The sequence below is a fragment of the Plectropomus leopardus genome, chromosome 1 (genome assembly GCF_026936395.1).
Source record: "Plectropomus leopardus strain MGB_pleo_1.0 chromosome 1, ASM2693639v1, whole genome shotgun sequence".
Lineage (NCBI taxonomy): Eukaryota > Metazoa > Chordata > Actinopteri > Perciformes > Serranidae > Plectropomus > Plectropomus leopardus.
In genome coordinates this window covers 26,856,095-26,880,705 of record NC_142176.1, presented here as the reverse complement: position 1 = coordinate 26,880,705, position 24,611 = coordinate 26,856,095, and the positions used below count along the sequence as shown (strand labels likewise).

General features: G+C 38.9%; 1 protein-coding gene across 1 annotated transcript; it reads left to right on the top strand.

The window, feature by feature from the left end:
* Window positions 1–3: 3 nt before the first annotated feature.
* Window positions 4–23,695, top strand: LOC121956484 (consortin-like). Its single transcript, XM_042504767.2, has 13 exons — window positions 4–154; window positions 3,680–3,766; window positions 4,069–4,461; window positions 6,203–6,918; window positions 8,998–9,028; window positions 11,188–11,274; window positions 11,870–11,951; window positions 13,369–13,390; window positions 13,566–13,632; window positions 15,106–15,671; window positions 16,162–16,350; window positions 19,345–19,498; window positions 20,146–23,695. Exons 2-13 carry the CDS (start codon window positions 3,754–3,756, stop codon window positions 20,352–20,354), a joined length of 2,529 nt encoding a protein of 842 aa, XP_042360701.2. The 5' UTR covers window positions 4–154; window positions 3,680–3,753; the 3' UTR covers window positions 20,355–23,695.
* The last annotated feature ends 916 nt before the right edge of the window (window positions 23,696–24,611 follow it).

The following is a 24,611-nucleotide window of genomic DNA, read 5'->3' as shown; positions in this document are numbered from 1 at the left end:
CGACAGTGCATGCGGTGCCCCCTGCAGCTCACAGTCCAGGCCTGATGACAGCACCGACCCCTGACTGTCTGTCAGTTACACCTACAGTCAACACAACAACATCAGCACACTGTCCGATGCACGAGCTCCTACCATTCAGCCGGACCTTTCAGCCGTGAGTACCGGTTTCACTGTTTTGTGTGCAAACGTCTAGCTGCTCATTAGAAAGCTAGCGCATTTATGTAAAGCTAACGCGTTTTAAACGTTTTCCTCACGCTGTGTTTTCCAGATGTGTTTACTATTACTCGGCTAGCTGACGCCAGTTAGCTAACAGCAGCATACATACCGTGACATTATGCTAACTAATTTGTTGCCGTAGCGACTTAACAGCTAACGTAAGGTGTTAGCTGTAGCTCTAGCTGCTCATACGTTTTTTTGTCATGTTAAGGTGATGAAACAGTTCAGCCCTGTTCAGTGGGGGTAGCGTTAAATCAGCACTTACTTAACAACAGCGACTGTGCGATTCTTCTGTTCAGTATTTTACTGTTAACGTGACACGCTAGCCTTTTAACCAAACCTAGAAATAGCTAATGAACGTTAGCAACTAACCAGTTGACATTAACAAAATCGGTGTCATGGTGGAAGTGACTCACTGCATTTGTGTTTTCTGTCACTCATCTGTCTTAGCTAACATTAAATATATAATAACAGCATGGACACAGTGCTAGGACAAACCTTTGCTTCCTATAAACAGGTTAATCACCAACGTTACACTCATTGAACTAGTGACAAGCCAACACCTGACTAGGGGGCTAACTGTAAATATTTTACTTCTTATTTGCAATTTGCTAGATTTCTTTAATGCGTTAATAGGCTACTTTATAAATTAAACAGTTTATTTTTGGTGTTGTTTTTCTTAGCTATGTTCCTGTCTGAATGTATCTTTGTTGTCTGTCTCAAATCTTTGCAGTGGCCTCTCACAGGACAGGGTTTGTTTCCTTCACCTTTGTGTTTGTCCTTTTGGCTGAATTCCCCACTCATTCTTTCACTTCTGTCTTTCATTATTCATGGTCCCCTGTGGAGAGGGTTGCAGACTAAAAGAGGAGAGCTGTATAGACAGATGGCTCTGTGGGAGAGGGACATTAAAGGAGAATGTAGATTAAAAAAAAAGAGAACACACCCACAAAACACAAGAAATACGCATGACAAGTACAGTAACACCTGTGTGTGTAATTTGGAGGTTGATGTTGCATAAGCCAGTTGTTTATTGTGGGCTGGGAGCATTTTACCCTCCAGAGGGACAGATACAATACAGTCTCTCATCCCACATGTGAGTCATTCATAGAGGTCTTCTCCTTTCCAAAAACAGAACGACTTGGTGATTTAAACAAGAAAAAATACTGAATAAAGCATTTTCATGTAAAAAAAAAAAGTTTTCTCGGGGCACTGGTTGCTGAGTGATTGTAAACTACAGCGCTCGATGCAAAAAGTTGTGTGGCCCTATCTAGAGCCAGTGTTTGGTTTGTTGGTTCTGGGCTTCTGTAAAAAATGGGCGGTGCAAAATGGAAATCTCCAAAGATGAGGACCCGCTCCCTATGTAGATATAAATGGCTAATTTAAAGATAACAGAAACAGAAGGATATTCATATTGTGAGTTGACTATACACTAATGAAAATGTACCTACAATATTTTATGCCATACCTGCCAATATATCCTCCTAAGTCCTACACACTATACTTTTAAAAGTTAAATCTTCCATCCCATTGTGGATATAAAGTAATATAGTACGTATCAAGAACGTGCTGTCTCTTGTTAAAATATCGTATAAGGAGCCTCTGCAACTTGGTAAGATGCAAGATGGTAATGTCACCCCATAGGTTCTCTAGAAAAAAGTCTGAGGAAGGGCTATGGCCTGAAAAGTCACACGTGTGGAGTTAATTTCATAAATGTCCATGGGAGCATTTTCTAGTGTACAGACTTCATTTATTTTTTGACCCCATAGGTTCTGACCTCCCTTCAGAGACAGCAGTCCTCAGTGCTGATTTGTTCATAGACTCATCCCTGAAGATATAGCTCTGGGACATCTGTATAAGTTATATTATATGTACAGAAGGGTTTAAATAAGAATGAGGACACAGGGAATCAAAATTATGCAAGGTGTATTTCTCCTGGCTTTCTTTTTAATTTTAAATGTCTAGGCTGAGTGCTGCTAGGGGTAATACAGGGTTACAGGAGGAACAATTAGCTTAGTGCTGCAGGAAACCAGGACAGCGATATTCCTGTGAGATAGGCTTACATTAGCCTGGATGTGTGTGTTTGTGGAGGCTTTTTAATCAGAAAATCACCAACAGTAAAACAGTGTTGCATGTTAAAGTGACAGTTGGCTAAAGATATAGTCATGCACATTTTACCCAGGAGAGAGGGGGAAAAGTCAGTGCAGTGTTTTAACAGGTTTCCTTTATGTGTGTTTATGGGCATACCATTTACTGTTGTCTCACAGACTTAAATACATACTGCATGTGTTTTTGGTAGTCAAGGTAATGTCCAGAGATTGATTGTAAGGAGCAACAATGACACAACAACCTGTCGGAGTTTTTGTATCTACCAGTCCGTGTTGATTTTTTGCTGACTGTGAGCATAACGAAGGCAGTAAAATTTAAAAGCATGCTATTGCACAATACTGATTTGCGCTGTACACTGAAAACTGATTTACTGGTTCATACACCTCCATCTGCGACCAAACTGTAATAAATCCTATCGTTGAGGAGCATAAACTTCTCACCGTGTCAGAGAAGTGTTCATTTAATTTCACAGTATAATTATTTTTGAGGCCAAAGTTTGTAGTGTTGTAGTTTTGGATTGCACTGTATTGTGGTTTAAAGTAATTTGTTTGCCCATTATATGTGAATAGTTCTGCAACTAATGATTCATTGCATCTCAATGTACAATATTTCCATGCATAACTTTGACGCTTGTCTCACTTGGGTGCTTTGGGTTTACATTGTAAATTGTCACTATTAGTGCTTTCCCCATTACAGAAATACTTCTATTATAAATTAACAGCAATATAGCTATCTTGTAAATGTCTTTACATCTCTCTGTTTGTTCTTTCTGTCTTTCTCTCTGTATTTATTTATTTATTATTTAGTGGTTTTGTAGTAGAGTAGACTCTCACTGGTATTGCTGTTGTTGACAGGTACATGTCTGGACATTATTTTGCTCTAAATAGGGAATAAAATCAATATTAACAAATGTAATCCTGTGCAGCTGATCAGGACAGTGTTTAGTTAGTTGTGGTATCTTGCAGGTTTAGGACTTGCACAGACTTTTCCGGTGTTTTTTTTTTTTTTTTAAATATATATATTATGCTTCAGGTTTGTATCTGAAGAGTGAATTTAAGTGTTCTGATATCCCCATAATGTCAAATCACATTGTACATAATTAAATTTGTTTGTAGTATTATACTGCAGTACAAGGTGTTGGTAGGACTGTTGTACTCTGAAGGGTTTTTAAATCTCTTTAAGCCCCAGGGTTTGTTTGACAACTTGGGAATGACGCTGAACTTGTTTTGTGTCTCTCCCTTTCTCTCTCACTCTGTTTTCTCTGAGTGGTGTCTGACTTAATCATATGTTTGCTTTTCTCAGTATTCCTGTTATTGATATGTGCCTGTCTTCTGTCTCATTCTGATTATCTCTGCAGGCTTGAAAAAGGGCTTGTCTAATACTTGGCACTGACCTTAATGCTGAAAGGTCAAACGTTGAGGGGGGTGCTCGATGGATCATGGTGGTAAGTGTTTAAATTTCTCTAAAGCATAACACAGATATTAAGCCCAACATATTTGAGTACAGCAACTTCAAAACCACAATAAAATGACTAAATTGTTTGCGATTTAGAGTGAAAGTAACATCTTCTGAGAATGAAGAAAGCAGGGTGTTTTTTATGCTGCTGTTGCATTGTCTCAAGTTGCAGCTGACCTGTAAATATGGAGTCAAAGTCAACTAAGTGACATTCGTATGAATTCCGTTGTCCTTTGTTTTTGTTAAATTTGATAACTTATTGGAATTTCAACTGATCCTTCTTTTCCCTAGGTCAGCTTGAGAGGGAGGGCAGAATAATGTCACAAGTTCAGGTGGGCGGAGTTGATCTCTGTGATAACCTTCCCAACCCTGAAGCTCTGACTGCTCAAACGCTAAATCTCAATGAGACAAACATACTCACACAGACTGAAAGTTTCTCCCCTTCACAAAATGAGGAGGGAGGAGGGCTCCTTCAAAAAGCCTCTGTCAATAACAATGGGAAGGACATGGAGGAGGAGCTGGGAAAGGAGGGATACACAGGAAGAGGCAGAGAGGAGGATGAGGAAGATGACTTTGATGAGGTGATGAAGGAAGAAGAGGAGGAAGAATCAGAGGAATCAAGCTGTCTAATTCGCTGCCAGTCTCCAGACACTCCCATGACTGACTCCTCCTATTCAGAAACCGGTAAGCAACATACACTTGTATAATATATACACGCCAACGTACACTTTTACACACAGCACTGTTTGAAATCTTTGCTTCTTACTTTTTGTCATAAGTAGTACTTATGTTGTCCATTTAGGGGCAGTAGATCACCACAATAAGCTGACATACACAGCTGAGGGTGTTTACCCTTAAAATACATAATTAAGTTGTCATGGCCGATGTGTTAGAAAACAATACAAACATTTGGAGTCATTTTTCTGGCCAGCTAATACATGTAAGTCTTCGCATCTTAAGAGTTGGTCTCCTCCAGAAAATGTGGCTGCTCAGCTCTCTTCGCCAGCTGCTCACTAACTTTGTCCGCAGTTTGTCACTGGAGAGGTAGCACATAATGAATTTATCAATCAGTTAAAACCACCACCTGCTGTTGCTAGAAATAAAGCTGCTGATAGTGGGTGAGTTAGTGATTTAGACTGAACTATATATAAATTTTGCAGATGGTAAAACTATGAGCTGAAAGGAACTAAAATGTTCTGTATAGCTGCAAAGCTGCATGATGATTCTCTGTGATTGTCGGTGTGAGCGACCGCATTCATATTACAGATACACTCATTGGCGATATAAAAAAATATTGATCAGTGGAGCTTTAAAAGGAGGGTTGCATTAGACTGACAGAGACAAAGATGCAAACACACACGCACATATATAATATGAAATAAAATAAAACGAAATAGTACATTGCAGTGCAAGAGCAAGAGGTTTTTTTTTCTTTTTGAAGACTATTTTTGTGAATTTTTGCTTTTATAAGATAGCACAGCTTTTAGTGTGAAAGGGGGAGAGAGTGGTTGGCATGCAGCAAAGGACCGAGGTTGGAGTCAAACCTGTGGCCGCTGCGGCGAGGATGTAGCCTCTGTACATGGGGCGCCCGCTCTACCAACTGAGCTACTAGGCACCCCAGTAAGAGTTTTTGATTATGGAAGACACTTGTTCACAAATATTGATTGAACATGTATTTATCATCATTGTTTTAAGATGGACACTTACTATGATTTTTGAAATCATGGAGTATTGAGTTTCACTGCTTAATGATGATGAAGAGGCAACAGTGTATTAAAGGTCAACACTGGTCAGGGTCTGGCTTACTCACTGTTGTAATGTCTTTTGTGTGTTTTTAAGCAGTCAGCATTATGGATTGAGGTCAGGCCGACTGGCAGTGATGATGTCATTCTGATCACATGACTAACAGACACGAGGGAGTAAAACAGGACAGATAAGATGTAAGAAGGCTATGTATAGATGGAGAGGGGAGATGAATGCATGAAGACAAAGACAAAAGGAACAGAAGAGAAACACACACACACACACACAGACACAGACACACACACACACACACACACACACACACACACACACACACAGAGTCATTCTTGCTAGCCAGACACTGTTATCTGTAACAGTGTTTGTCAAATAAAACAAACGCATAGCTCCCATTTTTTCATGTCTACATGCGTACTCACACACAAAATTAAAAGTGTCCATAGTTGCATCCAAAGGTGTGTCCAGCTGAATTGTCCCTTGCAATAACTCTGCTGCCTGTCACTATCTAGTCAGTGTATTTGGTACATAAACAGTTAAAAGACTTACTATAAGTCTCATCTCTCAAACCCAATATTGGTAGCAGAATAAATAGAGATTTTCACAATAAATTGGTGCAAAAAAACATATTGCAGGAAATATAGTGTTTGTCTCTCTTCCTCTGTAGGCAGTCTCTTGGAGACTCCATATCCTTTCAGCCCTGGGACCAGTCCAGAGCCTGCATCCCCTCTCATTCCAGCGGCCAGTCCAGAAACTGCGTATCCTGCCAGTCAAGTGAAACTGAGCCAGAGTGATGTCAGAGTGGACTCTCATAACACTGAATCAGTTGCCTATACCACAGGGTCCATTACACTGGGACCCACATTCACAACAGGGCCTGTAGACTCTTTGACAATAGCTATAACCTCAGACAGCAGGCCTACCAGCCCACCTGGGCCCACGTGTATCACAGAAGCTACAGACAGGATTGCAAAAAATATCACGACAGAACCTCTTACCTCATCCACCAAGCCTGTCTTTAATCATGGGCCCACATGCACCACAGGGTTTGCCAGCGTATGTGCAGGACCTCTCACCTCAACTGTAGAGACATTTACAGTAATGGCTGGCACCACGAGTCTCAACTCTTCTATTGCTTCCATTCCTTTAAGTACAACAAAAGGACCCCTAACCCTCACCCCAGGGCCTACGACTACCACTACAGAGTCCATAACTGGACCTGTAACCTCAAACTTTGAGCACATAACCCCTACACCTGTGCCCACTTGTCTCTCAGTCTCCACCTGCGCCACAGGGCCTATTCCAAGCCCTGCCCTGCTGGAGTCTCTGGAGGAGCTGGCACAAAGAGGAGATGACACTCACCTCCCACAGCACCTTCACCAGGTAACCTGTTTGTTTTATTTCTGTCATAGGATGTCAGATACTGCAAGCTGCGTATCACCACCAGATCACTCGTTTGAAAAGACACTCTTCTCTTTATTGACGGTTTCTCCAAGTTTTTACTTGCTGTCTTTCTGTCATTTAGTCTCTTTAAACTCTTGCTCTCACACTTGTTATTAAATCACCGTTATCCACTCAGGCCTATAATCGGAATGGCACTTTGTACCCTAAGGCATGGGTGTCTTCAGCGTCTATACACACAAACAGAGACATGCACGCAAGTATGCACAAAAGCCACATACACACTACATAAGAAACACACACTCAGTCTTTCTCTGCTCGTTTCTCTCTCACACACAGACCTGCATGACTGGACACGTATGTTATGGGGTGTGTAAATAGTTCTGTCAGTTTGATTTACTAATGTAAATTTCCACAAGGCACACTTAAGCTAAGCTTTCTTCCAGGCAAACAGGTGTGTGTGAGTGTGAGTGTGTGAGAGAGAGAGAGAGAGAGAGGTGGGAGGGGATGTTCTACCACGACACATCAATACATGTATCTGTGTTCTGCCTCATTTTTTCAAGTTTTGATAAAATTCAGTAGCTAATGATTTATGATTTTTCAGGATTTCATCATAAAAAGATGTGTCTTCGAAATGCAGAAAGGTCTTAACCACTGATAGTCGTGTCGTGTTGTCAGTGTGTGGAAATAAAAGTTTAAAAAATTTACCTTATATCAGACAGCTCAACAACATTAAACACTGCTTTAAGCCAAATGCAAACAGCAACCTGTTATTAATCCAAAGCTTTCTTACTACACAAAAGTGCCACAGTAAAATAAATAATTTGCCCTTGTTCAGTGTCATTATGCTTGTGTATTTGCAGGTGTGTGTGTTTGTATTTGCATACATGCTATGCACATGCTTTTTTATGAGAAAATAGGCATCATTGCACAAAATCTCCTTGTGTATGAGAACTGCTGCTTACTAAATTATTTGCCCAACAACAGTGACTTTGTAAGATATTAACAAAGAAAAAACAAGTTTTTACATGTTATGACAAAAAGATTCACTACATTTTGTTCAATCTTCAAAGAAGCGTTCACTTGTGGAAATAGATATTTGCCCTTTTTGCTGAATAATGAGATTGTTAACTCAGAATTTTTATGTAAACTAAATCCTTGTTTTTCAGAATTTACAAAATCTCATTAATTCAGAAAAACAGAGCACCATTGTTTTCTCAAGCAAATACATTACACTTTTGTAAATCTTTCTCAGTTATTTTATTTCATTTAAAAGTGTTATAGGTGATAAACGTAATGAGCCAAAATCACAAACACTCTCCCCAATATTGGAGGAAGGGAAAAGAAGTTTCCAGAAGGTAATTTATATCATGGACTGTCATTTTGGGATTTGTGAGCCTTATCTGTAGCTGATGTGGAACTATTGTCAAAAAACAGAAAACAAACTTTTATTCTTTCCAACTTGTCATTCCTTCATCACCGCCCCTCACTTTATAAGAAATGCACGTGCCTCTTGTGCCCTCCTTTCCTCCTCCTTGTTCTTTCTCTCTCTCTCTCTCTCTCTCTCTTACACACACACACAGACACACACACACTTCTCTTGTTCTGAGATCAGCTGAGCGTCATGAAAGCAACACTTGCTGCAGAGAGGTAGCGTGTCAACCATGGTCTCGTGTTTTTCTGTCTCTGTGTCTTGCTTTTCACTCTCGTTTTCACTCTGTCTCTCCAGCATGTTAGGAACTTGCGTAATGATTTTATTATGTTTCTGACATAAGTCAGATTCCGTTTTCTGTTTTAGTTAATGACTATAGAAGTCATGTGGGGTCTTATGACATTTTTTCTACCTGTTTTCTTGTACTTTTTCAAGTCCAATTTTTCTTTGACGGATCTTGGGTCGTGTCAGAGAACCACTCTACATGAAGAGTAGTTTCAGTCTGGTTTCAAAGCCCCTTGGGCCAGTTTTACTGATAGCTCCTGTGACATAACTGATGTAATAAAAGCATGCACTTTTTAAAGTTGTAATCTCTCTCTCTCTCTCTCTCTCTCTCTCTCTCTCTGCAGATTGCAGAGGCCTTTGTCCTTCAGGGAGACTGTATCCTTATCATTATGCTGGCGTGTCTATATGTGCATATTGGTGATATCGGTTTTGAGTGTCATACACTTACCTCTTGCTTGCTGTTTTTAATTACATGTTGTCCTTTGGCTAACTTCCTCTTTTCTGTTTTGTAATCTGTGTTATTTCACACACTGGATTCAGAGCTTGAAGATATGGAGTGACTTAAATTTCAGTGGATAACCTTGTGCCTCACTGACTTTATAGACAGCGTGGTTAAAAAAAGAGAGCAAGAGATAGAAGACAGAAGAAAAAAGTAGAAAAGGAACTTGTGAAAAGAGAAGGGGAAAATAGAAAACGCTGAATAGAGAGAGACAAGAAAGTAAGAAAGAGACCAAATCAATAAGGAGAACATGAAGATAGGTAATTACAGAAGGGTAGACAAGAGAGAGGAAAAGCACCAGTAGCTGAGCTAGCTTATACAAAAAGCCCAGAGGCAGTAGGAAGTGAGATACTGAGATTAAAACATGACATGATTGAAAACTAAAATATGTTACCAAAGAAATTCACTTGTCAGATGAAGAAGAATTGCAGCATTTACAGTAAACTCTCCTGTAAACATTAAAATAATGATGATCAACACCCAGTTACAAAGATGTTCACCGGACTGATGATATGAAGATTCCTTAAATGATGCTAATTGGTTAAACTTTTAAAGCTGTCATAAATCAAAAGCTTCTTTGTTCCTCAACCAGAGAGCCGTGGTATTGATTGTCACGCTGTATGATGCACACACAAAGTGAATACTTTGCACACACACGCATGGAAGGAGGTACTCTTTTTCAAATACACTAAAGATTTACTGTCCATATGGACAATGTGTAAAACAGAGCAGGAGGAAGGAAGGAAGGAAGGAAGTTAGCAAAGCAGGAGAGTTAGCATGAGAAAGAATTGGGAATTTTGACAGGTTTAATCAGAGGGAAGTCTGAAGGCATAAATGAAAGAGTCAAAGAAAGGGTAATGCAAGCTTAGCTTTGTGATGCATGTATAGAGCAATAGTTAGAGATGGAGAGAGAACGCATTCGGCCATGTCAAAGACAGATTGTGTTCTGGCTGCTCATATCCATAAACATGAGACTGCATCCTAGAGTGCTTTCTCCCTTTATCTCTTTTGGCCTGAATCTGTTTCCCCCTCTCCTCCTGCCTCCATCTCTCTTTGTCCTCCTACTTTGTTAGTCCCCCCCCTTACCACTGTCAGCTGTAATGTAGAGAAAAGAAAGTTTTAGACCTGATGGATTTTTTTGAGTAAAACGTTCTCTGTAGGGCTTGCTATGCAATAGTGGTCGAGTGATTTTTCAGTATGGCCAATTATTCAGAGGCGATAGGACGTTTAATGAACTATCGTTATCTGTGGAACTGGGCTCCGATTGTGGCCGATGACTGCACAGCTTCCACTAGTCACATGAGGATGTACATCTCCACAAAATGTAGACTTATATCAGTGAAAAATACCGCTTATCTCTGATCTCTATGGCTGATTTTATTGGTCAGTCACAATAGAGATAGATATATTTGTGTCAGCATATGAAAAGTTATTTTAAATTTTTTTTTTTTACTGAACATCACGCAGAAAAAGCTGCTTGGGGTAATTGAAAATTATTAAATTCCCAATGAAGTTTACTATAATAGTGCACTGATGGCTTTTTTGACAATTAAATTTATTGTTAAACAGTAAAATATCCTGCCACTATTATATACATATCTTTGTAACAAGTGCTTGAGGGACAGCTGTAAAAAAGTGTGTTTCTATGTACCTAAATATATGTTTTTTTACTCCCTGATATTGGTGTCAGCATAGGTCCCAAAGATCAAGACCCATCGAGCTGTAATTAATAGCTTGAAAAAACATAATCCCTTTCATCTAGATTTTTTAAGGTCAGTTTGATGTTCAGTTTCAGATTTATATATTAATGTAGGTATTTATTACTTTGACTTATATATTTACTGATCCAGTTCCTAATAAGAAACAAAGATTGCTCATTTTTAACACTTTAATTTACACTTAAATTCACTTTCATTTTTACTGTTCCAAACTATCGTTATTCTTTCAGCCTTTAAAAATCCACTATTGATCAACCTCTAATATGTACAGTGTGCGTGTCTGTGTATTTATGAGTTTCTTAACCTGTGATGTTCAGACCAGCGGGCATTATGGTGCATCCAACTAGAGAGACTCTATCACCAGAGAGTATTGGACAACCTGAATGCTCTTCAAGAACAGTGGGGTAACACACATGCACACACAGCACACATGCCTCAGACACACATATACACAGATATAGTGTATATTTTTAGTAATTTTCATATAAATTCTCCGTTTTAAAAATACATGTTTTCTGGACAGTCTTTTTACCATCAAGGATTAAACTTTGATTTTGGTGTCTCTATAAACAGAAGCTATAAAAATCTAACATTAAGGCACCAATGATCACATGTAAAGCATAAAATATTGATGATAATGCAGTACATACAAGAATTTTATAAGGACTACAATGGTAAAATAAACTAGTTTTCAGTTTTAATTGAGGCCTTCATGTTACAATCCTCCTTGTCATGGTATATACCCATACGCACAGCTATCAAGCGTATGACTACTTGAAAGTACGACTGCAGTCTCTTGTCGATTGGATACCATTAATATATATTTCATGTAGTTTCCGTGAGCATATCATTTAAATTCCATCAGGAAACATTCAGGATTGTGGATAGAGATTGCACTTGTTGTATTGCTTACAGGGGAGCTCAGCTCACAGAGGCTTCCTCATAGTTATAACAATGCTTTTAACTCCCTGTATCTCTGTGTGTCTCTCTGTCTCTTAGAGAGTCAGTGTAGAAGTCCATCCTCCAGCCTGGCAACCCAGCATCTGGACACTCTTAAAAACATCTGCCAGACTCACAGTCGGTAAGTCTATATACATGTGTGTCTGTACTCTTTGTTCTTTGTATTGTTTTTATTTATTGTCACCTAAATGTCTAGATTTTCTGAACGGTAATAGCATTTTTATTCTGCTCTCATGGTCTCAAGAGTGCTCTCAAAATCACAAGAGAAATATTTGTTTTATAATGTTCTCTTACAATCAAGGTGACCTTAAGAAATAGTTTTTTAAATCACAAGCCCTCCCAAAATGTTGTTGAATATGCCTTTTTACTGTCTTAACCAAAGTCATACAAAAACATCAGTATCCATTTAATTGCAGAAATAGGTCACATGTTTGGTTTAGACTGGAAAAGCTAGATTAAGTTAAGCTAGCTTCATCAAAATTTTAAAAATAGATACAACCTGTTTATATCAGCCTTATGTCTTGTTAATTGGTAAAGTAGTTATCAGTAAACCAAGAGAACAGTGATTTATTGCTGAATTATGACAGTGAAGGAGATGCTGGGTTGCTGCCCACTTAGTCAAGAAATCATTAACATGTAACCCCTTTTAACTCTGTTCCTTTGTGACTAAAATAGAAGAGAGGGGTGCAAATAAGACAGTTTGGGATTTAGTTACCCACTTCAAAATAAGAATGGGTGTTTCCCTTTTTTGTCTGTCTCTCTACTTTTCCCTGTAAGGGATGAAGGGATTTCTGACATATTTGCAAATTGATGAAATATTCCAGAAAATGTTCATTTCACAACACAATAATCATTTGACTGCAAATTTGCATATCAGGATCTTTTATTGTGCTTCTGTAATACCGAGTTGTTGTGTGTGCGTTACTGTGTTGTTTTGTGAAGAGTGTGTGATGTGTGTCTGTTGTGGGATGTGCTCATGCAAGTGTAACAAATTAGTCAAGTGAAGTCCACCTTGGCATTTGTCAATATTTAATAGGAAGTCTAAAGTGAGTTATACCTGCCAGACACACATCGTCTCGCAACAAACACACCTGCGCATTTTGTATTCTCCCACTCAAACAGGTGCTGTGTGTGTGTGTGCGTGCGTGCGTGCGTGCGTGCGTGTGTGTAGTTATGTGCCTGTATATCTTTGTGTGGTTTGCACTGCGTTAACAGTTTAAACACATGGCCCTTTGCTGCTGCTGCACTTTCAGACATTTGAGCCATCACACTGATAGGGTTTCACTTCTCTTAACCCATGCACACACACACACACACACACACACACACACACACACACACACACACACACACACACACACAGTGTCACTCACATGCACACGTTGTAATAGCCAGGGAAATGCGTTGGAGCTAATATTAGATTGGGAGAGTGGAGAGGGGTCACCCATTTTTCACGTCTTCATTTACTAAAACCAAGATCAGAACCTTCAATACTCTCACCATCTCACTCAGTCCCTCTTTCTCTCTTCTGTTCGCAGACCAGGAGCGAGAGATGCTGTGGTAAGACATTCATCATTGTTTTGTGTATCTGTGTGGGTGTACAACAGAGTTAATATAATGTAAATATGTAACCTGTAGGTTAAACTTAAAATAATGTGTAAATTTCACATTACTGACCTGTACAGTGTATTTATTTACTTGCTTTTTTTGTGTATGTTTCTGTGTGTTTGTAAAGTGTGCATCTGTGGACCTTTTGAGGCCTACACTTGAAGAAGGTGGTGCACTGCCTTTATGTACCTCAGGTGAGTGAGTGTGTGCATTTATGTCATATCAGATTAGGAATATCCCAACTCACTGTAAACTAACTAGCTTTTTCCAGATTTGTAAAGTGAAAGAATTATTAATTAACAGATACATCTGATTCAGTTAAAGGTTTTGGAAAAAGTTAATAAGTGGACCCTAAAGGGATACTTTGTGGATTTTCAACCAGCTGTGTACCATAACAATGTGGTTAATATGTGTAAATGAACTACGGTAAACTTCCATCCACCTCACCAGCACACAGATCTCTTTGCTTATCTCTCAGCTCAATAGTTTTCCAGCTCTAGGGCTGTTAGCTGAACTGCAGATTGTACTTCTGCATTTTCATATGCCCAACACCACAGGCCGCCATATTGTGTTCTGTGTCAAAATGGCCAAGATGCATTACAGCAGCCACCACGGGAGGTATTTGGTACAGTGCAGCGGTATGAATTGGGATGGTGCGTTCATACGCAACTTGTTGTAATTGGACTAAAGCATGCAAAGTCATTAATATGGAGCAGTAAGCTCTTATTCAAGGTATGACATTTTTAATTTTTAGACATGTTGTATGTTATCAGTGAATTGTTTCATTAATCAGACACTAGTGCAAAGGTCGGGATAGTTTCATTACACATCTAACTCAGTGTGTGTGGCATGCATGCACTCACTTCCTTTGGTGTAACTCACTGTTTAGGAGAGAGACAGAACATAGTGATTATTAGTTTTACCTCTACAATTGTGGCTTCTCATACAGAAACACACAAAGGAATATGATGGACTTCAAGGATAAGAATAAAACTTCTTTAATGTCCAAGTTGGTCATTGGTGGTGCTTCTCTCCAGTGCTAATTTAAGGGTCAGTGCAATCAACAGGCTGGCTTAAAAACAGAATAAACATGTTCTGTCACACAGCGGGTCTCAAACAGCTTGTACATGCCTCCATATTTTCTGTGATTATAGTAGTTAAGGGGTTAAGGGGTTTACTTGACAACGTGTCTTGTCTTGTCTTAACTGGCTTCCGTTTTGGACATGCTATATACTGTCTACTTTTGGGTCCGTTTTTGGCACATGTAGCATTTGTAGACTCCCTGCTATGGTTTACAGTTTGTCTTGCCACATTTAGGAAGTTTTAGGCAGTGGATACTAAAAAATCTGATTCCAGCAGCTCACATTGCATTGTACATTGTGAGTGTAACTGTGTTGAAACAATTTATTCTAAAAAGGCTATGCATGCCTGTTGACCACTTTGGGTTTTTATTCGAGAGCATTTCTCCCTACATGTAGCACACTGTCACAGTAAAGCATTTATTATGATTTTTGTTACATAAACAACGGAAATATGGACTAATAGCTCCATCAACTACTTGATACTTAAAACCTTTTCTCTGTGTCCTCTTTATCATGTACCTCTCTGTCTACCCCCCCTCAACGCCACTCTCCCCCGCAACTCTCTGTTTCCTTTTTTTCATCCAGCCCATCAGGTGGACAAAGGGATGGAGCAGAGAGCCCAAGACTCCTCTGGTTCTCAGAGCAGCCATCCAGTCATTAATTTGACTGATAGGCTCAGTTCCCCTGAGGTCTCTGAAAAGGAGAGGGAAGACCCAGACAGGGAAGTAGAGGGGAGGGACGGTTTCCATGGAGATCAGCTGACTGACAAGCAAGGCAGCGACAGAGAGGGTGGAGAGGCAGAAGGAGGGGTAGGATACACCATCTCAATGATAGGAAATGGACTGCACCCCTCTACGGCTGGAGAAATGGATCAGTCCGAGCCCGCAGAGCAGCAGGGAGGAGAATTAGGTCCCATACAGGAAAAGGAGGCAAAAAGGGAGGAAGAGGAGAGGGAGGTGGAGGAGGCAGCCGAGGCTTTGGAGATGGAAGATGAGGGAGAGGAAGAAGAGGAGGAAAAGCAGAAGGAAAGCGACTCTTCTTTTTGTCAGCAAGCTCTCCCAGTGGAAACTGTGGTCAGCGGGGCAGAGATGGAGATACAACAGCTACACCAGGAAGCCCGAGCTGAGGAAAAGCTGCATGAGGAGACCCAGGTACATTTCAGAATTTGTAAATAAAGAGAAATACAAATACAAAATTTTAAAGTCTGTCATTCACAGTGTTTGCGGGTTCCTAGTTTGTTTGTTTTGGCGATAATCTAGCACTCTACTTTCCTTAAATTACTTGTCAGATAAAGTGTTTCACCAGGACTAGAAGCGTATTTGTTTTCCTCTGTTGATGAGCTTTGCATTGCTCCAGGTTTTTGAAGTTGTTATGATGATGGCAGCTCACGATTACTGTCATGATGACTACACAGTTCCTCTATTTATTTCAACAAACCACTGTTTCTATTGCTGGAAATATAACACACATTCTGTGATCCAGATTACTATTTTGCAATCTGTCCATCATTTAACAGCTTTCACCAACATGCAGAGGTTTTCATGGCTTCAGTGAGAATTGTGTTGTAGCAGTCCGATTTACTGTCTTCATAACTGTTTATCGATGTGGAAGTTACAACTGCATTTCACCATTTCACTGCAGGAGAGCACTGAAACCTGCCTGCACCAGGAGGCCCGCCTTCCTCAAGAGGCTCACATGAAGCAGCAGGACCAGGGTGAGGAGGTGAAGGAGGAAGAAGAGGAGGAGGAGGAATACGAAGTAGAGCATGTTGACATCATCGCAGAAGCTGCCACACTGGACGACATGGCTAAACTCATCACCGTAGAGGAGGTGTGTATTATCATGCTTTGCTGTGGATGAGTAAGAGAGAAGCGTAACTCTGTTAGGCTTTTCGTTTGTTTAGCAAGTTATGTCACATTGATTTAGTTGATTTAGTGGGTATTTGTTGATGCATTTGCAAGAGTGCTGTTGTGCCTGAATGAAGTTTTAGAAGCAATTGTACAAGAATGCACGTAGTCTGGTATGGTGGTATTGTTAAACTTGTAAAGTAATTACAAACCCTAACCAATTTTTTAAAATATTAACTTCAAATTGGCAGTTTCACGACCATTTTAAGGACTTACTTTGCCTATTTTCAACCTGCTGTTTATCATAACACTGTGAGTAGTCTGTGTAAATGAACTATGGTAAAATTCCTTCCATTTTACCAGAGTTCAGATCTCTCTGCTCATCTCTCAGCTCAAGTTCGCTGGATTACTTGAAACACATCATCCAGTGGACTGTCGTTGGCATTAGGGCTGTTGCTCGAACTACAGATTGTACTTTGGTATTTTTGTTTGCCTGCCACCATGGACACAAAGAGCAAAGAATCTCTCTCTCTGTCAAATACAGACTAAATTCAGATCCAACTGTAAAATTAGGCAGTGCTGATCATAAATATAAACCAAGATGATGTCCCTATTTCTTTCCTAAAATGTCTCCAGAAACATATTTTAGTGCACTGTTTGGCTGTAATGAGAATCTCTGAACAGGAAGTGGGCACCATACCTTTGCCTCGTGTACTGAACCAGGGTGCCATTGCCTAGTTCTTACTCAAAATTCATATGGTTTCCTGTAGAAAAGTGGCCAGGATGCATCACAAAACCCACCAGCGGGAGCATGTATTCATCCGTTGCAGCACTTTGCATTCTGGTAGTTGTAGGTTTTCTACTTCTTGAGCAAAAGCGAACGCCACAGCCCTTTTTCTCTGTTTTCTCTGTTCATGTAGCACCAAAGTATTTGTGTCTCTCTACTGCACAGACAGACAGTTTTCTGAAAAGACCCATTTTCCAGCAGTGAAATTCTTCTCTAAGGTTTCTGTCTGTGTGTATCTGCTCATCGAGGCGCTTTATAATAGACAGCACGGTGCCCTGCTGAGCAGCCCTAATGGTATTATGCAGCCATTACCGTGATATCTCTGAATATGGATTCGTTTTGCAGATATGGAAGATGATTTGACCTTTAACTCTCCTATGCTAAAAGAAAAGTAAGGAAACTAAAAATGTCATGCACCTGCAATTTCAGCACCCAACAGGATTACTATGTTGTTATTTGAATATAAATATTTCAGAATGAATACATCACTTTATTTAACATTGGTTGTGTCATTAGTTGACTTTAACATCAGTTGCTTCTGACTAATTTTCATCGTTAAATCTCAGAGGGAACAGAGAGAGGGAACAGGGAGAGACATAAATGAAAGAGAGGTAGCTGCAGGGAGATGCACATGGAGCGGAGACAGAAAGTACCCAGGCACAATGGAAACCAGAGAAGTGGCCTGCTTTTACCAGATAAAAGATATAGAGCAGCCAAGGAGATATTATTATTGCTGGAAACATGGTCTTTTTTATAAAACCAGGCTGTTATTTCAAAGCAGTAAATATTATGGCACCAGCTACCTGTTCCCAAATTCTCATTGCCAAATAGTGCACAAAATACGTATGTTTCTGAACACATTTTAGCCAAGAAATAGGCAATACAGTAACAGAATTTTGGTTCATATTTGATCAGCACTACCTAGTTGTACAGTTTGCTTTGAGTTTGGTCTGCCTTAAAGAGAGAGAAAGGGGGGAGGGCCTCTTTATTGATCCGTTTCTATACTGTGTCCGTGGTGGGGGGATGACACAGTTTGGGTCATCGTTTGGTCTCTATCAGTCTGCTTCTTTACTCTTTGTCGCTGTGCTGATGAGCGTATAAAAAATGCAAAGTACAATCTAAAGTAGTCTTTACTTTGTTTCTTGTTGACAGACAAGTATTAAAGAGTGTTAAATTTTACCTTGACATGTTCCGACTTCTATCATGTCGCAGTCTTCCTCAGAACAGTCACGTGATGTCGCTGTGTTATCAGCTGTTTAGCCTAAACAGCTAACACTCTTTAATAATTGTCTGTCAACAAGAAACAAAGTAAAGATTAGATTCAGTGAAGACATAATGAATTTGTTTGGAATACAATCGAAAGTTCAAGTTATTATACATAGCTGGTTGAAAATCTGCGAAGTATCCCTTTCGACAGTGGCACTTGCGAATAGCATGGACTTAATGTGTCTGGAGTGTTTATTACACTACAGTCAGATATTATATAAACTTCTTCAGTCAAACAACACCTGAATTTGATCTTTATTGTACACAGACTAGAAAAAAATATAATTTTTATGGCTTTGCTTTGCAAACTATCATGCTGGTACATCCACACAGAGTCTATATTGAGCAATGTTAAGCAAAATATGATAGGGACTCTGCCTGACCTTGACAATTTACCACCACTCAACCAAAGCCCATGCCAGTCATTATATGTATTTTTAGCACTTAAGCATTGAGCCTGGGGTAATAGTAATAACTTTATTTATATAGTACCTTTCAAAACCATTGCAAAGTGCTCCACACATTAGGACACATAAAAGAAAGCAGGAAACAATCAAATAGAAATTCACAGTCAGCACATATCAACAACAACAATTACAGAACAACAAAAAAATGTTGATTGTTTGAGGTATAATGTGTCTTTCATAGGGAAGCAGTTCCTGGTACTGTATGATTGACTGTAAATGAGTGTAAATCTGTTGGAGGGAGTGTGATAAAGAGATTTAAGCTCAATACTACTGCCTTTGTGACATACTGACACCTGGTGGACATGGCTGGTGAGGTGCACCCTCTGTAAAACATGTTATTCGTCATTCACTGTGTTGTCGGCGTATGGAGATGAACAGATAATTCTGTATTTTGGTATAAATAGAGATAAGGTTATGTTGATGTATGTGTCCTTACATATCTTGTTTTGTTTGTCAGATATCTCCTGCCTCTGGCCTGGTCTCCATATTAAAGAAGCGGCAGGGTTTTGTGGACAACGTGAGTGCGTCTGCCGGCTCAGAGCCCCGACCTGACAAACCTCCCGCCAAAAGACGCGTCCGCTTCAAAGTCCCTGATGACGGCTATGAGCATGGTGTGTTTGTGTTTATTTCCTACAAGTCAGATATTCCTATCTCTCCATAAACATTGAGCTATTCAATTGCCTTACCATAAGTAAGCTTATTTGTAACATTTGCAGGGTTTAATTAAAGGTCCCCTGCACCAAAAGAACAAATCTATTGCGACAACATTGTCAAAGATAGTAAATGAATTCTAGCAACTTCTCTAGTCTTTTTTTAAACTGCTCTGCAACTTTCCTCCAACGTATTTCTCAGTTCAATACAATCCATTGCAATTCAAAAGGCTTTATTGGCAGAAAGTTTGACAATCAAAAGATAGTAAATGAAATCAAACAGATCACATAAATAACAATATTAGTAAAATAGATGAACTGATAAAGTGCTACTCCGTGTGTTTGTGAGATGACTGAAATTATATATATATATATATATATATATATATATATATATATATATATATATATATATCTACTGTGCACATGTTGTGTGTATATATATGTGTGTGTGTGTGTGTGTGTGTGTGTGTGTGTGTGTATATATGTTTGTTTTAAGGTAATTAAAGAAACAATTAATAACAATATATTCATAGAATCAAGTGTAAAAACACAAAAAACTAAACCCCATTTATATCTCCCATACTTCTGTCTGTCTGTCTCTGTAGATGTTGGCGGTGGAGATTCCTGTCTGCTTCTCTTCCTGCTCTGTCTGGTTACTGTGGTGATCAGTGTGGGTGGCACCGCCCTCTACTGTGCTCTGGGCGATGCCCACTCGTCAGTCTGTCAGGACTTCTCCAGAAATGCAGACTTCTACTTTGGCCAGATACAGCGCGGGATAACTCACATCCAGCACTGGTTTGCCTCCGGGTCATAGCAGATAACAGAGCCCCTGGCCTCCCTGTATCACACCAGGCTGCTTCCTGGGACAGTGTTTTCTGCGGTAATGGTGCCAGGCGGCTGCTGGAGTCCCTGCCGCTATACGGAGTAAGTGGCTATTGTGCTGCCTCAATGATTAAGTAAAATATGGCTGGCATTTGAAAGCCCACTCTACTACATTTTTAATGCTCTTTGAATACAATCCCAGGGCTCACTGAGCTTAAACGTCAGAGGTCAGATGTCCTTTTACAACATTGGTTTGAGAGGGAAAGTAGAGCAGAGAGAAAAAGAAGATGACTGGAGAATGGAGACTGCTTAAACAGAAGAGGAAGAACTGAACCAACACCCCTCTCAAACCAGGTCCACATCAGAGAGCTTCTAAAACTAAATAATTACAGCTGCAATCCACAGATATCTAAAAAGAAAACATTCATAATTAACTGGGATGCTCTACACACACACACACACAAAGATACACACTGCACAAACAGGAAGCGGAACAACGGGCATTTACAAACTGCTGCAACAACTAGTGTTGCTTTTATTGTAGACTTTTTTAAATTGCAAACAAAATTTTAAAATGAACAAACAATTCTGTGGTCTACTACTTGGAATGAAATTGTTGTCTTAATTATGTTCATCATGAATGAATGTTTGGAGTTTAATGTTAAACTTTGCTGTATGTCACCTGTGGGGCATTTGTGTAAAAAAAAAAAACAAAAAGGATTGAAAAGGTTATTTTGGTATTTATCAAATTCAGCTGCTAATGGACATCAGACACATCAGATATGTCAGGTGGGGGAAAATCACACGGTGTCATGCCATGTGCATTGATTTGCAGTGAGCAGTTGCTGTAGCGCTCTGCTTTCACTGTACTTTCTCCCCTGCACATATTCGACATGAGCGTCCTGTCGCTGCCCCTTTTCTGTACAACTTTTTGCAGTTAGCTGACGTGGCTGCCACTGGAGACTAAAAGCCCAAACTATCAGTTTATGGGTTTCAATGAGGTAAATTTAGCTTTGTGTAGCATGTGCAACATGTACAGGAACACAGTGCACCTCTGTATATATCATACCAAGAATGTTTAACATGTTGCACAGACTATGGTACGATTTTTTTGCTTTTTAATATTGCAATATTTCTACAGGAATTGTTGTGTTGGTCCTGGACTAAATGCAGGCTTTTACATGGTTTGAGCTGAAACAAAAAATATTCACAAACTGTTTTCGGGTTCAGTGTGAAAAGTTTATGCCAGTGAACATCAGTTATGCAGAAATAACATAAACATAAAATACTCAACTCTTAAGTGGGTCTGTTTAGGCATGTATTATTTCATTAAAAATGCAGATTAATGATAATTGTTATGTTGGAAACAATCATTATTCAGTGCACTCTTATCAGTACAGGCCTTGATGTCGATGGGATCATTTGAAGCTGCCTGTGTGTTTGCTGTTTTTTGGGAATCTGTCCATCACCCTCAGTGTGTGATTGTCAAGGTTTTCCTCTTTTCTTTATCCAAAATAATTATTTGCAACTCTAAACTGTTAACATCTGCTTAGTATTTAGTAGAAACAGAAGACCTTTTTGGTACCCTTTTCCACCAACAAGCAACTGGTTCCATTCTGTTTCCCAAACCCAATTTTTGATTGTTCAGAGCATTTTAACCAAAAATAAACTGGTTCAGAACCAGAAAAATTGGTCCTCAGCTGGAACTGAAAATAGCAGGTTTTCTTGACCTGAAGTGCAACATGTGACATCAGTGGGCGTGTCATATTCTACAGGTCAGAAATAGAGAATTGAGAAGTCAACTGAGAAATTGTTTGACATTGTGTAACGCCATCAGTTAATGAAACATCCTTGGTTACAATGGTACTGATCAAAACTGGTGAAAACGCAGATTCTTTGAGTCCTGAATGGAACCAGCTCAAGACACAGAGCTAATTTGATGGAAAGGGGGTATGGACGGAAAACTGATCTCAGGCAGGGGAAGGACTGTTTATATGTTGTCCATGAAATCAGTCCTTTATTCTCACACTTTACTGCTGAATCCCTTTTTGTTTAGCCCTGCGTCCATGCTTTTTATGTTTCATTTTCACATATTACAATGTTTGGTGTCCCGGTAATTATCTTTTCTTTCATGTGGTGTCATAGTGGATGCTATGAGAACTGCCCTAGTCAAACCTCTTGATCGTCAGGACGTAAAGGAAAAAACTTCCATCAGAGAGGAGAGATTCAAGTGTCTTACTTATGCATTTATAACAGTTTAACATAAAATATTCATGTTGTGTCACTCACTAAAACCTGAAAATTAGTTTGAGATATGATGTTTTCCCACAATGTAGAGTAGTAGATTGACTCTTGTTTTTATTTGCACATGTCTTCTGGCTGGTTCAGATGACCTTCACTCAGAAAACCTCTTATTTAATCTTCTGGATGATTTTAATTATTTATGATACGAGGGATGTCAAGTGTAGCTGGTTAAACTTAATTATTTCCATCATACATTTAATAGGTTATTCATCTCTTATATCACTTTTGTTCTTAATGGGCTTTGACGGAGAATTTTCTTTTCTTTTTTATAACCAAACTCTTCTGAATACCATCATTTGGGTTGTTTATTTTTATTTATCTTCTTTACACACAGATTACTTATAGATAATTTTTCCTCCATCTCGAAGCATTTCATATATTCAGTTATTTTTCCAGTTGGTTTTAAAAGAACATTTAGAAACGAATGAATAAAAAGTTTAGTGTGTATGAATCAGTACTGTGTAGCACTGTTATTAGGCCGAGGAAAGGCGATTTATGAATTGTTGATGAACTCTTTCACTTTGTTCTTACAGATTGTAATAACGAGATGAGGTTTTTCTTTTTTGTTGTTAAAAAACACCTTGTTATGTCTCCTGTTAAAGCCATTGAAAAAAAGCTGTTTGTGAGCCTCCATTCTTTTTCTCCTGCAACAGTACTTGCCACTGCTCTTGTTCATACAGTCAGAAAGTTGTGGTATTTAAAAAGTTTGAAGCTGATGTAAAAGCTTTTCCAGTTTTAGTGTGCAGAGTTTAAAAATTGACTTGTGCAAGATGAGTGTCTGTAAGTCGAACTGTGGATGTGACTGCTCCAGTCATACCACCATTACGTTTAGCAGAAAAGACTACAGGTGGAGGATATAATGAACAGACTAAAACTTTCAAGGGCTACCACCACAAACTTTTATATTGCCAATGTTAAAAAGTCCTGTGGTACATTTCAGTATATCCCAAAAGTAGAAGTCTTCTCTGATACAGGATGCATGTTTAAATTTGCTATAAAATAAACACACCTCATGAGTCTGAGCTACAATACATTTAAAACTGACACATTTATACCTTGACCTGTAAACTATGTATTTGTTTTTTTTGGATGATGCAAGTTTTCTAGGTTGTCTGGAGCTAATATTACTGTTTGATCACTGCTAAGTACTTCTTTGATGTGAAGTCTGTGAGCCAATCACAGAGTTTCACATCTTCAAAAGTGGACATAAAGCCACGCCTCCTTTTCTAACAAGCATGGTGGACCATGAGGAAAGGAGGAAGCACAGTGCAGGTTGCAGTCTATAAATCATATTGGTAAAGTGCATCATTTGTGTTTAGGCTGTTTTTAAAGTAAATATGAGATGTTATCTATACATATCAAAAAATCATATGATAGATTTCTAGCATTTACTTTTTTCTTCCTAACAGTGTGTAACTGGAAAATGAATAGGGGAGATACTATTTAAACAGGTAAGCGCTTTTCTGAATTGTTTTTGTTTGTTTGTTTGTTTTTTAAATAATACAATCAGCTTATAATATATCTTATTGATTATGTTCACAGAATATTCATTCTTTAGGTTTTACCAATTTTTTTAGTAAATACAACACACAAGTTGAGGATATTTGAGTCATGATGACAAAAACAATAAGAAACATACATGTAGCGTGTTTTAAACCATCATTTTATTAATTGATATCAGTTAATTATTTGTGAAAAATAAATATTTTCACATTTTTGTTAAAAAAGGGGTCTGTTTGGATCAAGTGCTGTATGTTAAATTGTTTTTCTAACCCAGTCATTTTGAAAGCCCATTTCTTGTTTCAAAAAGCCATATTGTTTGGCTCGTGTTCATGAGGGTTCTCTGTTGTTAGTTGTTTATTTTACGTATTAATTTTTTCTCACAGTTTTAACATGCATACCTTTCAAATAGACTGTGACTATCTGGATAATAACATGTCTGACT